This window comes from Dipodomys merriami, unplaced genomic scaffold (assembly GCF_024711535.1).
Source record: "Dipodomys merriami isolate MVZ:Mamm:240054 unplaced genomic scaffold, mDipMer1.0.p SCAF_4, whole genome shotgun sequence".
In the NCBI taxonomy this organism is placed as follows: Eukaryota; Metazoa; Chordata; class Mammalia; order Rodentia; family Heteromyidae; genus Dipodomys; species Dipodomys merriami.
Genome location: NW_027205603.1, coordinates 39,680,886 through 39,696,937, shown reverse-complemented (window position 1 = coordinate 39,696,937; position 16,052 = coordinate 39,680,886). Strand labels below are relative to the sequence as shown.

At 40.2% G+C, this 16,052-nt stretch overlaps 1 protein-coding gene, 1 long non-coding RNA gene and 1 pseudogene across 5 annotated transcripts in view; 2 read left to right on the top strand and 1 right to left on the bottom strand.

Moving 5' to 3' along the window:
- Positions 1 to 16,052, top strand: part of LOC138805766 (uncharacterized) — a 49,817-nt gene that overhangs the window by 28,791 nt on the left and 4,974 nt on the right. Inside the window, exon 4 of one of the 4 annotated variants that reach the window (XR_011365639.1) lies at positions 7,703 to 7,809. The exons of the other annotated variants lie outside the window; for them this stretch is intronic. This is a non-coding gene — a long non-coding RNA (uncharacterized lncRNA). The remainder of the gene's footprint in view (positions 1 to 7,702; positions 7,810 to 16,052) is intronic. 4 annotated transcript variants of the gene reach the window in all.
- LOC138806252 (deoxyuridine 5'-triphosphate nucleotidohydrolase, mitochondrial-like) lies at positions 8,538 to 9,073 on the top strand (annotated as a pseudogene).
- The window catches only part of Adhfe1 (alcohol dehydrogenase iron containing 1), a 38,370-nt gene continuing 34,882 nt past the window's right edge, over positions 12,565 to 16,052 (bottom strand). The window contains exon 14 of the mRNA XM_069990826.1: positions 12,565 to 16,016. Within this exon, the coding sequence (XP_069846927.1) occupies positions 15,933 to 16,016 (84 nt within the window). The 3' untranslated portion in view covers positions 12,565 to 15,932. The remainder of the gene's footprint in view (positions 16,017 to 16,052) is intronic.

The window sequence follows — 16,052 nt, the reverse complement described above, 5'->3', positions numbered from 1 at the left end:
ATTGAGTACAGTCATAGGTTATGTGTGCCCTGTATTTCCCTATATATTCCTTCCCTTGTCTATATATACACATGAAGTTATGGTTGAAGTACATATGTATCATGCCAAACCCACTGCCTGTTATTTAATACCATTACAATGCCATCATAAGGAAAGACGCATGCAGAGAAAATTTCTCTCTAATGAATCTTTCTCTCTCCCTTTCCTCTCTCTCTGTCTCTCTCTGTCTCTGTCTCTCTCTGTCTCTGTCTATCTGTCTCTCTCTCTGTCTCTCTGTCTCTCTCTCTCTTTCTCTGTGACAGTACTGGGACTTGAACTCAGGGCTTCACCTGAGCCATGACTCTAGTTCCATTTTTTATTTTGTTTTGTTTTTTACTGGTTAATTAGAGATACAGTCTCTCAGATGTTTCTTCCCTGGCTGGCTTTGAATGTCAATCCTCAAATATCAGCCTCTTGAATGGCTACAATTATAGATGTAAGCCACTGGCACCCAGCTAGGAAATCACTTTCACTTGCTTGAATTTATTTATTTGTTGTGGTTCTGGGGATTGAACTCTAGACTTCAAATAGGCTAGGAAACCTTTCCCTTCCATCTCTTTAGCCACTTGCTCAGCCCAAATATGTATAGTTTCCCCTTGGAACTGGTGTTTAAATTCAGGGCCTCAAGCTTGCTAGATTGGTGCTCTACTACTTGAGCAATGCTTCCAGGTCTGTTTTGGTGGTTATTTTACTTTGTTTTGGCAGCACTGGGATTTGAACTCAGGGTCCTGTGTTTGCTAGGCAGGCACTCTACCGCTTGAGCCACACTCCCTACTGATTGTTTTTGAGAGAGGGCACAGGTCTAAGCTGTGATGTGCCTACTTTAAGCTCCAAGTTGCTGCTGGGATAACATGAACATACTACTCAGTCAGCCGCACTCACTGAAGATGGAATCTCAAGAAGTTTTCTGCCTGGGCTGGCCTGGACCCTCTTCTTTCTAATCTTAGCCTCCCATGCAACATGGGATGACATACATCACCTCCCCTATCTGTGGATTAAGATGGAATCCCATAAATTTTTCTCATAATTTTTTCCATCTTAGTTGGCCTCAAACTGAGATCCTCTAGATCTCAGCCTTCCAGGTAGCTAGGATGACAGGTGTAGTGTCCAGTTCTGGAAAAAAAAATTAATAAAAGTAGTACCATTGTTGTCACAATGTTAAAATTATAGAAGGGTATGCAGGAAAAAGTAAAACCCGCTTCCCCAAATATACTTTTACTTCCTTACTTTCTCAAATACAAGTCTCTGTGTTAAATTGTCCTTATGAGAAAATCGCCTACAGAAAACAACTTAATGGAGGAAGAATTTCTTTTGCTCATGATTTCAAAGGTCTCACTCCAAGATTGGCTAGATCTCTTGCTTTGGGCTGCCTAAGGGTCAGAATCTCATGATGGTGGATATGTGTGGCAGAGGCTGCTCATAGGAGGCAGAGCAGGGAGTGAGCAGGGGCTTGGGATGAGGTACAGCCCCAAGGACATCTCCAGGGATCTCCTTGTTGTACATATGCCTGGCCTCTGAAAGTTCCCACCATTTCTCAATGATGCCATCAAATTACAAATCTATCAGAGATGAATCCATTGATTAGATCAAACAGACTGGATCAAAAAATAATTGATTAGATCAAACATTGATCAGATCAAAAAATAGTTGGATCCACCAGCTGGGGACAAGGCCTTCAACACATGAGCCTCTTGGGGAACACTTTATAGCCAAACCACAACCGTCTTGCTTCCTTAAAGCAACCACTATACAAATGCCTGATATTTGCATATTTTCACGCTTATTCATTTATATATGTGTGTGTGTGTGTGTGTGTGTGTGTGTGTGTGTGTTCTTTCTTTCTTTTTTTTTTTTTGTCTGTCATGGGCCTTGAACTCTGGGTCTGGGTGCTGTCCCTCAACTCTTCAGCTCAAGGCTAATGCTCTAGCACGTGAGCCACAGGACAACTTCCAGTTTTCTGGTGGTTTATTGGAGATAAGAGTCTCACGGACTTTCCTGCCTGGGCTGGCTTTGAACTGCGATCCTCAGATCTCAGCCTCCTGAGTAGCTAGGATTACAGCACCCAGCTATATATGTTCTTTTATAACTAGAAATCAAGTTAATAAATACCACATGCACACCTGTGTGCAACATATTTAGTTCTCATTTTAAAAATAAGTAGGCAGGAAATTTCTGAATTATAGAAATGTACATACTATTTCTTGGTAGATCTATAGCTTATTTCCATTTTTAAAAATTCAAGAAGGTAGATAATCGGCTTTGGCCCCCTGTCCATCTCCCTGGGAAGCTTTATATTTTGCTTTGCAATAAACTTCTCTTCTGCTAATAAATAAATAAATAAATAAGAGGGCTGGATGTAGTGATTCATATCTGCAATCCTAGTTCCTTGAGAGGGAGATTGGGAGGATTATGTCTGAAGATTGTAAAGCCAGCCAAGGCAAAACAGCTAGTGAGATTACATAAAGGTCAGTCAACTGGTAGTTCAAGTTTATAATCCCAGCTAGGTGGGAGGCATAAATAGAAGGATTGCCATCGATGCCAGTCTGTTCAAAACAGTAAGACCTTATTCAAGAAATAATTAAAAGAAAAAAATCTGTTGTCATGGCTCAAGTGGTAGGTAGAGTTTCTGCTTAGAAAACCCAAGTTCAAAATTGTTTAAATAGGGATACAGGTTGACCCATTGCAACAATAAGATATACAAGATGTTATGTTGAAAAATGAACTTTACAACTTTGGACGGTAGGGGGTGGGGAGGGGAAAGTGGGAGGGAGATGGGAAGGGATGGGAAGGGGAAACAAAGGAGGAGGCAACAATGCTTGATAAAAAATGTACTCATTACCTTGCCCTTGTAATTGTAACCCATCTGTATGGTATTTTCACACACAAAAAAATTAGAAAACCCAAGTTCAAAACCCCAATACCATTTCCCTACCCTCCCCCACGAGAAGAATGCTGTGAAGTACCTTTTTTTTTTTTTTTTTTTTTTTTTTTGCCAGTCCTGGCAATTGAACTCAGGGCTTGGGCTCTGTCCCTGAGCCTCTTCGTGCTCAAAGTTAGTGCTGTACCACTAGAGCCACAGTGCCACTTCCAGATTTTTTGAGTAGTTTATTGGTGATAAGAATCTCTTGGAGTTTCCTGCCTGGAATGGCTTTGAACCTTGATCTTCAGTTCTCAGCCTCCTACGTAGCTAGGATTATAGGCATGAGCCCTAGTACCTGGGTGTGAAGTATTTCTGTTAATGGATATCTTTAAACATGTTCCCTTAATTCTTCTAAAAGCAACATTGTGGGAATGCAGGTCATAGTGTATATTTGTTTAAAGTTCTGAGTAATTTTTCCAAGTTACCTTTGTTTTTTTTGTTGTTTTTTTGTCGGTAGTGGGGCTTGAACTCTGGGCTTGGGCTCTGTCCTTGTGCTCTTCAGCTCAAGGTGAGCGCTCTACCACTTGAGCCACAGCACCACTTCCAGTTTTCTAGCAGTTTATTGGAGATAAGAGTCTCACGAACTTTCCTGCCCAGGCTGGCTTTGAACTGAGATCCTCAGATCTCTCAGCCTCCTGAGTAGCTAGGATTACAGGCGTGAGCCACCGGTGCCCAGCTTCCAAGTTACCTTTGAATAGTTCGGTATCAGTTACCACCCTTAATCACTGGTAGGACATGAGAAATATATTTCCCAAATCCTTGGCAATGCTTGATATGAATCCATCTTTGTGCTTGTATTCCTGCCCCTGGTACTTTAGAATCCTTGGTGTGTGTGTGTGTGTGTGTGTGTGTGTGTGTGTGTGTGTGTGTGTGTGTGTGTGTGTGTGTGTGTGTGTGTGTGTGTGTGCTCTATGAAACTTCATTTGGAATGCATACTGTATTGTCCATATGCAATAGTAAGTGCATATTATGCCTGCAAAAGCTTGAGGTAACCACTGTCTAGGACAAGATTAAACCTAAGGTGTCAGGTGCTCTGGTCTTCAGTCTCCTCTGAAGTTCTGGGAGTTCACTACGGTGGGTTCCGTGCTGCTGCACTCTGACTGCCACTGTTAGATTTGGCTTCTGTAATTCCTCCAGGGGTAACTGATTTATGTGAATAGAAGACTTTCTTTAACCTAGCAGGCTCTACAAAAATGCTTGCTACTAATGTGATGAATAGGAAATACTAAGCGGTGCAATCTCTGTGTGTTCCTCCAACCTGGAGTTCTGGAGGCTTAGCCCATGGACCGTGTTAGAAGAACCCTTCCCTCTTAAAACAGCCTTGAGGCTGGAACCCACCAAGCCATTGCTCAGAGTCTAGTGTGTGTCTGAAACATCCAGGGAGCTTGCTAAAACACAGGTTTCTGTTCCAACAGTCTATGCAGGAGTGTTTCAGGTCCCAGGGCACATTGGAGACAGCATTTCCCTTTTCAAAACCAAAAGCATTAGAATTATAAGAAGCTCTGGTCATCCCCTGAAATATTTAAATCCAGTTCTATGATCAATCAGACCAGGAAGAGCTCATGCTTGAAGCCAGCCTGGACTACATACATGAGCCCTGTTTACCTTTCCTCAACTTTCCCCCTCAAAAAAGAGGGTTCTTGATGAGCCACCGTAGTTCCCAAATTGTGCCCAGGCAGAAACATAAGCCTCTCTGGGGACCTTGCTTGACATGCAAATGATCACGGTCCATCTGCCTGCCAAGTCAGAAACTCTGATTTGGGTGGAGTCAAGCAATCTGTTTGAATGAGCTCTTCAGGGGATTCTGACTCTTAATAAGTCTGAGAACTTCTGGTGAACTAAGCAAAAAGGGTTCATGTTTTTAATATTATATATTTTTAGTAGCATGCATCAATTATACAAAGGAGGTTTCATTGTAACATTTCCATGTATCTGTATAACATACTCCATCCACCTCACCCCCAACCACTCTCCCTAATCTCCTCCTCCCTCCTTTCTTAAAACAATTTCAGCAGGTTTCATTGTTCTATTTTCTCTTTCTTTCTCTCTCTTCTTTCTTCCCTTCCCTTCCTTCTTTCTTTCTTTTTTTTTTGTGCCAATCCTAGAGTTTGAACTCAGGGCTTGGGCACTATCCTTAGCTTTTTCACTCAAGAGTAGCTAGCGCTCTACTCCTTGAGCCACAGGTACATTTCCAGCCTTTTTTTTTAGTTAGTTGGCGGTAAGAGTCCCATGCACTTTTTTGCCTATGCTGGCTTCAAACTACTTCCTTCAGATCTTAACCTCCTGAGTAGCTAGGATTACCAATGTGACCATATATATATAATTTTGATAATACAAATACAAATAAAAAATGCTTGCTTTTTGTGTTTTTTGTTTGTTTTGTTAGTCATGGGATTTGTACTCAGGGCCTGGCCATTGTCCCTGAGCTCTTTTGCTCAAGGCTAGTGCTCTACCACTTTGAGCCACATCCCCATTTCCTGTTTTCTGGTGGTTCTGTTTTCTTGCCCAGGCTGCCTTGAACCATAATCCTCAGATTTAAGCCTCCTGAGTAGCTAGAATTACAGGCATGAGCCACTAGAGCCTGGTTCCATGCCATATTTTGATATTTACCTTCAGTCATTTTGAAAGAGAGTTCTTGATAGAGCTCTGATATTTGTATCTGTTAGACTTACTAAGTATCTTGGTAAACATCCACACATGCCTAGATAGACTAGGTATTCTTTCTGATCCCAAAGCTCTGAGGTTGTTTCCATGAGTGTGTGGTTTTAAACATACTCAGAGGGTGCTGAGTCAGGGGCCAAGCAGAGGGCTACTAGCTCTCGACCTGAATGGTGGGATATGTGTCACTTTCTGTCCTGTGCTGGACAGTGCTAATCTGTTTACATGTATGGAACCCCATCACATGCTAACCATAATGATAAGCAAACATTACTGTTGCATATCTATTATATATCAAGCACTTTAGATATGTACTCTGCAACCCTGCAGGGGAAACTATCTAGGTCAGTAACCTAGGTCAGTCATAACTCCCAAATATGGACCCTCACCTCTCCAAAAGCAATCTCTGCAGAGGTCTACAAGTCTCTGGGCATTGGAGAACGCTCTGAATTTCACCTTTAGCAGCTTGTTTTGTAAAATGAGCCATAGTTATAATTTTAGAAAGCCTAACATGCTACTTTCAGTTCCTCTGAGAGAAAGAGAGATGGTTTCAATCTTTAACTTATGCAAAGTTGTGTATGAAGACCCTTATGATCACAGGCAGGTGCTTGAGTAGAGTTGTCAGCTAAAATACAGGCCAATCAAGTGACATTTTACTTTACAGTAAATAGCAACTTACTATTTACAAGTAATGAGTGTGCCTAAAATATTGCATGGGCAATACTTAGACTAAAAATTATTTGTTGTTTAATGAAATTTAAATATAACTAGTCATGTTGGGTTCTTATTTGCCAATTAGAGCAAGTGTTCTGGGACCAGGGATGCATGTACCCCACTTTCCTGGCAACCAGTGGTGCTTGTATTAGGTGGTGCTCACACTTGTAATCTCAGTTACATGGAGGCTGGAGGAGGAGGACACTGGTCTGAAGCTGAACCAGACAAAAATGTGAGGGAGGTCTTACCTGAAAAATAACCCAAACCAAAAAAAAAAAAAAAAGAAAGAAAGAAAGAAAAAAGTAAGACTGGGGACATGACTCGTGGCTATAGTAATAGAGCACAAGCCTATCGAGGGCTAAAGACCAGAATTCACATTCCAGTGCTGCCACAGGATGAACACATCTATATTTTCAGTCAAAACACTTTACACACTGGCAAAGATCAGTTTTAACATACTTAATAAAGACTAAGATCACTCCAGTTGTTTATAGTATAATCACACTGTAACTATTATCTGTAATGTGAATCTTTACACATGTGTTCTCCAGATTTTTAAAACTTACCATGAAGAAAAAAATCCTGTGGGTCAAAGTAAATGTTTATCAAAACTTTAAAATAAATCAACTACCTCATGAATGATTTTTCATGTCAATTACATGTTAAAATAGTCATATTTTGGTTATAGTCAATTAAATATACTCACATGTAAATTTCCAGGGCCTATGCCAGGCACTTTACCATTAAACTACAGTCTTAGCCTTTGAATGCCCAATATTTTCCTCTTCCTTCCTTCCTTCCTTCCTTCCATCCTTCCTTCCTTCCTTCCTTCCTTCCTTCCTTCCTTCCTTCCTTCCTTCCTTCCTTCCTTCCTTCCTTCCTTCTCTTCTTTCTTTCTTTCTGTGCTCATACTGATACTTGGAACTCAGGGCCTGGGTACTGTCCCTTAGCGTCCTCACTCATGATAAGTCTTAGCACACTGTGCTTTGGGCTGGTCACATTTCAAGAGATCAATGATCTTGGGTGGCTCATGGCCACCATGTTGGAAGTTGCAGTTCTAGAGGTTGTCTAGTTTGTCACATCTCTTCAGGCACCAGGACTTTGGACTTGATGATTTCAGTGCACCATCATGCCCTCAAGCAGGTTAGGCCCTGTACTTTATTGTAGTTCTCATGCCAAGTAGGGATGCCTCTGTTTCTCTATTCCACAAAGGCTATGTGTTTTATTTAGTGTAGGGATCTCCATGTTCTGTGCAGTGTTGGGGAGAGTAGGTCCTTAGTAACTTTATTTGGAGTAAATTATGGCCTATGCTCTCTTTGGCCTTCTGGGACCATAGATTCCTTTCTCTTTCTCTTCTTTTCTTTGCAACAGTGTCAAGGCTAATGCGGACAAACTTATCATCCCTGAGGAATCCAGCTGAACCAGAAACAAGGTGTCCTGGGAGGATTCAGAAGGAACAGAACAGACCCCAGCACAAGGTGTTTCCACTTCCCTTCTGTTCTCCCTTCTCATTGTTCTTACATTTTCTATTATTTTGACATCAACCCATTAATTAAAGTACCTAAGAAGAGCATCCATGAAAAGAAGCCATGGAATACAGGAATGGTGATAACAATGGTAATTCACTATTGTAGAGGGCTGGTGTATGTGTGTGTGTGTGTGTGTGTGTGTGTGTGTGTGTGTGTGTGTGTGTGTGTGTGTGACTGGAGCATCTGTAGGCTTCCTGTGGCCACTCATGTCCTGGGCTAAGGGGCTGGGACTCTAGCGTTCTGAGTGGGACTCTTAGAAACCACAGCAGGTGTTACCTGATTTCCCTGTGAAATATGTGCATCTCTGTCAGTGATAGCTTCGTCTTCACTCGTTAAATATTTGAACTCTTAGTAGACAATTCTCTCTTTGAGAAAAGATGGACTTGAACAAACATGTTTATGCTGAACGATGGATGATACCATTTTCTCCAGTTATCGTCGATTTTTAAAATACCTTATTTCTCTGTATAATAATTTTAAATAGCGCTCACCTGGCGCCGTCTCTGTCTCTGTCTCTCTCTGTCTCTCTGTCTCTCTGTCTCTCTCTCTCTCTGTCTCTCTGTCTCTCTGTCTCTCTGTCAGTCTGTCTGTCTGTCTGTCTGTCTGTCTGTCTGTCTGTCTGTCTCTCTCTCTCTCTCTCTCTCTCTCTCTCTCTTCCTCCCTCTCCCCCATTGGCCATGCCCTGCTCAAAAGAGACCCCCGCCAGCTCCCCCTGCAAGAGAACTCGACCTGCTAAGGAGGGCGACATGCGGCTCTGCTTTGTGAGGCTCTCCCAGCACGCCACGACCCCAACCCGGGGGTCCACATTCTGCAGGCTACGACCTGTACAGTGCCTATGATTATACAATACCACCTATGGAGAAAGCCCTTGTGAAGACGGACATTCAGATAGCTCTTCTTTCTGGGTGCTTTGGAAGAGTAGCTCCACGTTCTGGCTTGGCTGCAAAACACTTCATCGATGTAGGAGCTGGTGTCATAGATGAAGATTATAGGGGAAATGTTGGTGTTATATTGTTCAATTTTGACAAAGAGAAGTTTGAAGTGAAAAAGGGTGATTGAATTGCTCAGCTCATTTGTGAACAGATTTTTTTATCCAGAAATTGAAGAAGTTCAAGTCTTGGATGATACTGAAAGGGGTTCAGGAGGTTTTGGTTCTACTGGAAAGAATTAAAATTTGGGCCAAGAATAGAAAATGAAAAGGCATACTTTTTATTAAAAAGTAATAGATTTTGCATCAAGTGTTTTTGGTGTTTTGCACTATAGTAAACTTAGTAGTTTTAACTTGTAAAAAAATAGTTTATTTTCTTAACGATAGAAGGAAAGATTACTTCTGTCGGGATTATATGGAAACTTATTTTGTGTTTCTGCAATTGGTAGTATGAAAATCTATCGGCTTTGTGAATACTTGACAAGTTTCAAAAAATCAGATGTACAATTTAATTCAATAAAGAGTATCTCTTAGGTTCTGCTTTAAAAAATAATTTTAAATATATGCATTAAACTACAGTCTAATGGTCCCTTGGGCACCCAACCTTTTTTTTTTTTTTTGGCTTAAAAATTATCTTTTAGTAGTTGTACAAGAGGATTTTGGTTCAACAGGTCATTTTCTGAGCACAAGGTGTCTTGATCAATGTCACTTCTTCCATCTTTTCCTCCCATCCATCATGCATTTTTAACACCAATCAATTCATGGCCAATCTTGTTTATCCATCTCTGTACCTATGCTTTCATTAAAATTTTATCTTGAAGCCAATCCTAGACATTATATTGTTTCATTTACAAATATTTGAGTATCTAGCTGAGAAAGTTTAACCTTCAAGAATAATTTTTCTTTACTACTTTTGTTTTCTTTCATGAGATCGTTTATAGGCTCAATATTATGATAAATTCTTAGGTCTTTAAGTGGATGGCTTGTTAATGACATGAGCAACCAGAGTTGCTATTACTTCTTGATTTATGAAACCACATGTTTGGCTTGTATGACGGATGTCATTTACATGGGGCGTGGCAGGCTCATTCATCTGTCTTTGCCCAGCGCTCTTCAGTCATGAATGCACTCAACAGATGGGGAATTTCATGCCCACAAATGGAATTGTTTATCCTCTCATTGTTCCCATGTCAGCAATCAAACTAAATCCATTACCCACCAATGAAAAGATCAGCCTGCTGCCAGTTCAGCTGAGGAAAAACCTGCAGCCATGCTAAAGGGATTTGGAGTTTTAGAAGGGATTTTAAAAGGTAATAAGAAGCCATATAAAAATTAAGACTCCAGAGTCCAGTCTGTCATTCTGAAGTTCATGGATTTAGGGCTGTAACTGGGTAGGACTAGTGATTCAATACTTTAACATAAAATAGACTCTAGACACTCAGGATTATAAATACTGTCTTTAGCTAATATATCATATCTAGTGCTAATGTAGCTTTTTACTGTGTGTTGATGGCTTTATTATTTCATTTAAAAATCACAAGCACTCAAATTGGATTTTTTTTGTTGTTGTTGTTGGTCATGGGGTTTGAATTCTGGGCCTGAGTGCTGTCCCTGAGTTCTTCAGCTCAAGGCGAGCACTCTACCACTTGAGCCACAGTGCCAGTGGTTTTCTGGTGGTTAATTGGAGATAAGAGTCTCATGGACATTCCTGCCTAGGCTGGCTTTGAACCGTGATCCTCAAAACTCAGCCTCCTGAGTAGCTAGGATTACAAGTGTGAACCCCTGGGGCTCCCAGCTCAAATTGGATTTTGAAAAAGGAGAAAATGTCAGGATCATAAAAGGAAAGCTGCTAAGATGTTACTACTGATAGGAAAACTTTATTTTGTGTGGACAGTTGTCTGCTCTTTATAGTTACTCCACATTGGATCAGCTAAAGGGTTCTCTTGTACATTAACCTGAAAAAGCAGATTTTAAATTCTTTGCATTTCCCAGACTGTTCTTCTAATGTTCTCAGTGCACCATGGGCCAGAACTTTAAAGAATGAATTCCAACCAGATGCTATTGGTCAGGTGCTCAGAAGGCTAAAATCTGAGGATTGTGGTTCAAAGCCAGCTTGGGCAGAAAAGTCCGTGAGCCTCTTATCTCCAGTTAACTACCAAAAAGTTGAAGGTGGATGTATGGCTCCAATGATGTAATGCCAGCAAGCTTTGAGCAAAACAACTGAGGGCCAGCACCCAGTCCCTGAGTTCAAGCATGCACATGCGCGGTCACACACACACACACACACACACACACACATACACACACACACACACACACACACACACACACACACATGAGAGAGAGAAAGAGAGAGAGAGACAGAGACAGAGACAGAGAGACAGAGACAGAGACAGAGAGACAGAGACAGAGACACAGAGACAGAGAGACAGACAGAGAGACAGAGAGACAGAGACAATGAGACAGAGAGACAGAAAAGGAGAGAGAAAGAGAGAAAGAAGGAAAGAAAAAGAAAGAAGTGTATAGGTAGAATATCTCTCATTTTTGTTTTTTGCTAGGTTTTTGTTTTGTTTTGTTTTGTTTTAACCAGGATACTACAAGCAAGAGATGTTGTTTCCACTATTCACTTGTTATGGCATACAGGCTTCTTATTTACTCACTCAGAAAGAGTCAATTTGGTCAATTAAAAAATGAGGAAGAAAAAAGTATAGTAGTTGTTTTATTTTCTCCTTTCCACTCCACTCTTCAAGTGCATGTTGATGACCTACTGCTGCATCTGCCAGCTCTTGCGCCAGCTGGCAAAGATCTGCAATCATCAAGTCAACATTTTTTACCCCTTGGTGACAGATAAGAGGAGACTGACAAGAAAAATGACCGGTGGTACACAGGGTACAAGTAAAGACACACAAAGAATGTTATGGGAGTTTAAGGGAAACTTCAAGTTCAATTCCTGGATTTCCCTACGGAGGAGGTTGTGAGGAGAGGGTAGGGCTGAGGAGTGAAGAATGGACAGGAGTTTGCAATGTGGTTTGGCAGGGGATTTCAGGCACAGGGACTATCTGACCAAAGCTATGGAGGCCAGAGACAGTTCCTGGGCATGTGGGAACCTGATGAGTCAATGTGCCTTCCATTACATCTTCAGAATAGACATGAGAATAGACAAAGAGACAACGGCAAGGGCATGATGACCCTGTCTATATGGAAAGCCAGGAGAAGACACTGAAAGCCATACAATAATTTCTATTTTATCAAAAATCATTCTGGCTGGGCACCGAGCTGTCCCTTTTGTGCTCAAAGCTAGTGTTCTACCACTTGAATCACAGCTCCAATTCTGGATTTTTGAGGATAATTGGACATAAAAGTCTCACAGACTTTCCTGCCCAATATGGTTTTGAATAGCAATCCTCAAATCTAAGCCTCCTGAGTAGCTAGGATTACACATATGAGTTCCAGATACTTCATAAAATCAGACATTATCAGCAGTTCACTGAACATGCACTGTTTAGCTAATGCCTCCTCCAGTATTTGGAGTGAGAAACTATAGACCTCTACCAATGTCCCCGAGCTTTCAGAGTGTAGCTATTGATTCTTTTGCAGTTAAATCAAAGTAAATTGGCCACATAGGGCCTCTGTACACATACATATGCCCCCCCCACGTGTGTGCGCGCACACACACACACACACACACACACACACACACACACACACTGAACCTATATTAAACATGTATAGACTCCCCGCTATTCTTCAAACAGTACAGCATAACAACCATTCATGGGAATTAACTTTGTTTCATTTCTTGTTGCTTTGTGCCAGTATTTATTTTGAAGAGACCTAAGATTGAAGGAGGAGAGAGTAAACACTTACATTAATGGTGAGGTATTATATACACAATTCGTAACTATGAATCAATATGATTACATTACATAGTAAAAATTCATTGTGAGGGAACTTAATTCAGTTAGAATATGTAAAGGCCTCATATATATTATTCATTCAGTTTTTGCTACGTGAGTGGTTGACTAAATTTTAGAAGCAATCTTAATTGCCTCTCATCAGGGTGAATTATTAAAATCCTATTCTATAGACTCCTGTTTACCTGTAAATGATGATTTATAAAGATTATATGGCAATATGGCAATTGCCTAAAATGTCATGACTTATAAGAAATGCTAAAGGTTGTACAGTCACAACAGAAAAAATGGAAAGGAAACATATCAAAAGTCAACAGCTGTGTTTGGGTAATAGGATCATAAGTAATTTCTTTCCTTTCTTTTTTGCTAATGATTATTTTAGTCAGATTTTGGAAGCATTTACAAACTGGAAACCAATGAAAGGCATTTCAATTAAAAAGGCAATATTTAAAGCCAGAGAGAATGAAACTGGGTTACTTTGAAGTTAACTGTCCTGCACATAGTTTTATGGGATCTCACATGGGACAAAGTCTGTTACTGCAATTTATAGAAAGGGAACACATTTATTGTGAAAAGTGATTGGGGGGGGGTGATCAGAAAAACAGTGGGATAATAACAAGAGACACGAGACCCGCCCACCCCCAGCTGCCAGTAATTCAACTTATGGTTTCAAGGACTGATTTCTGTCCATTCATTATGGCTGGAGTCTGGGGAATGCTTCCCCCAGGCCATTGTGATGGTGATGGCTTGGTTCCTCAACAGTTCCCAAAGGACCAGGCACTTCATGGCAGAGCGCTGGCAGCTGTCTGGTGTGGGGTTGCTGGTTATCAGAGACTTACTGCCTGTGCAATGTTGACCTGGAGGTGAAAAGTCTGCTTCTCCTACATCATCCCCAGAGGCAACAGCGTCTCATTAGGGTAGTTTCCAATCCAAACAACCATTAATCTTTTTCAGGGTTAAAGGTCAGGACAGCAATTTTTGCATATATATGTACATACACACATATACACACATACGTCTCTGTTTTGATACTGTACTTGTCAGTATTTTATGAGAGTAGACGTATTTCACTGACCACTTGAAAATACCCCACAGCTACGTCCAGAGTTATGTAAACAATGCCTAATGTCTCTTCCTGTACATGGAGAAAGGCAGCTACTTTCTGTGTACTTGACAATATATCACAGAAATATGGCTAACTTAAACAAGTTAGTGTTTCACACATGAAGTAACTTATAGATGTGTATGTACATTAGGTGAGAATGCAGCCATATATGATATTTCCAATATCATTCCTTTAATTTTCTATGCCTCAGTGAATGGAGCTATAGTTCTAGAAAATTTTAAAGAAAATGAATAGAAAATTTGGATTTGAAATTGTAAGAATTGTTGTTTTTGCAACCTGAAAGTATTACAGAAATAAGCCTAATAGTCTTGTCTCACACTTTTTTAAAAGCTAGCAAGTAACAAAACATGATTTTTAGAGAAGTTGTCTAACCTTGTTAGCAAGGCTCCAGTTCAAAACTCAGTATTGCAAAACAAAAACAGAAAAAAAACTCTCCCCCTTTCCCCCCAACCAAAGCCAAAACAAGAGTGAATGCATGGTTCATACCAATAATTCTAGGCTACTCAGGAGACTGAGATCTGAAGAACTAAAGTTCGAAGTTAGCTTGGACAGAAAAGTCTGTGATTCTTTACTTCCAATTAATCAGCAAAATGCTGAACTGGAAGCATGGCTCAAGTAGTAGAGTGCCAGCTGTGAACATGAGCATGAAGCCCTGAGTTCAAGCCCTTGTATTGACACCAAAAAAAGAAAACAAACAACAAAAAACTAAGCAAAACCAAAACAAAATGCCAAAACAAAATGTCACATATTTTCAACTTGTAAGGACCCAAATGATGAGTGTCAAGATAAAAACCATTAAAGCTTCCTAAATCTGTTTCTTAGAGTTGGACCTTCAAAGTCTTTCCTCAGAGTCCTTCTTAATATGAATACCAAAGGCTTTTGGTGAGTCATATTGGACTTCTGGCTACTCTAAGGAAAGATATCACTTAAGAGAGATAAAGAATTCACTTTTGTATCTCAAAATATTTTCTGTTAAAATTTTCAAATTCAAAATCTCACAAAGGAATGGTGATTCATAAAATCTAGTCACAGCCTCTTCAAGTTGAAAGAGGCCATGGTTGAATCAAGTAGGACTCAGATAAAACTGGGGCAAAACCCAGGGCCGTAAGTTCAATACTGTCTTAATGATATCATATTGAACTCAGCATGTACAGTAGACTGTCTGGGCTATGGGTTCCACTTCTGCAATTTCTATTTGTAGAAACATGTTTATTTATAGTTGAAAAAGTAAAAATCTGATCATAACCTATAACTTTCCTGCAACTTATTTTTTGTCAATTTTTATATAATATATATATATATATATATATTGCCAACAGATTTTTATTCTTATTAACAAGGGCATAGTATACACTGATTAACATACTATGATTTATTAATGAATATTTAGGTTGTTTTGATTTTTTTTGTGTGTGGGTGCCAATCCTGAAGTTTGAACTAAGGGCCTGGGCCATTGTCCCTGGGTTTTGTTTTTAGTTTCTTGATTTTTTTTTCCTAAGGCTTGTACTCTAGCACTTGAGCCAGAGTTCCACATTTGTTTTTTTAGTGGTTAATTGGAGATAATACTCTCATGGACTTAGGTTTGAAGCTGGTCTGGTCAGGCTTCAAACTACAGTCCTCAGATCTCAGCCTCATGAGTAGGTAGAATTATAGGCATGAGCCACCAGCATCTGGCTTACTTCAAATGTTTTATTATTCAAAAAATTCTTGATATATTACTTCACATATATGTGTATTAATATTTCTATAGGATCCATTTCTAAACATGTAGTCCTGGACATAGGCTATGTATATTTACATATTTGGTAGATACTAAATTCTTCCCACTTGACACAAAGTACAGACATGCTATTGTGTAGAGGTTGGCACAGGAACACTGACCCCTGAAAGGTGGCCCAAGGGTCTGACACAGTGGGCATTTGTCCAGACTGCTCGATGAAAGTAGCTTGAGTGTAAGCATCAGTGAATCTCCTGCATGATAAATTTAGGTCACATTCAAATCAGCAACAGTTAGGTGTGAAGAATTAGCTAGAGCTCTAGCCAGATCTTGCTCCATGTTCAGAACTACAATGATAAATGGTAATTCTTACAATTGTAATGATTATTAGTACAGTTTCATTGAAGCTTCAAACAGAGCAGATAGATCCTCTTCTGACTGTGGACGGGGTGCAAGCTTGGTGACCCTTTCCTGCAACAGTAAACAAAAGGAGTTACCCATGCTCTG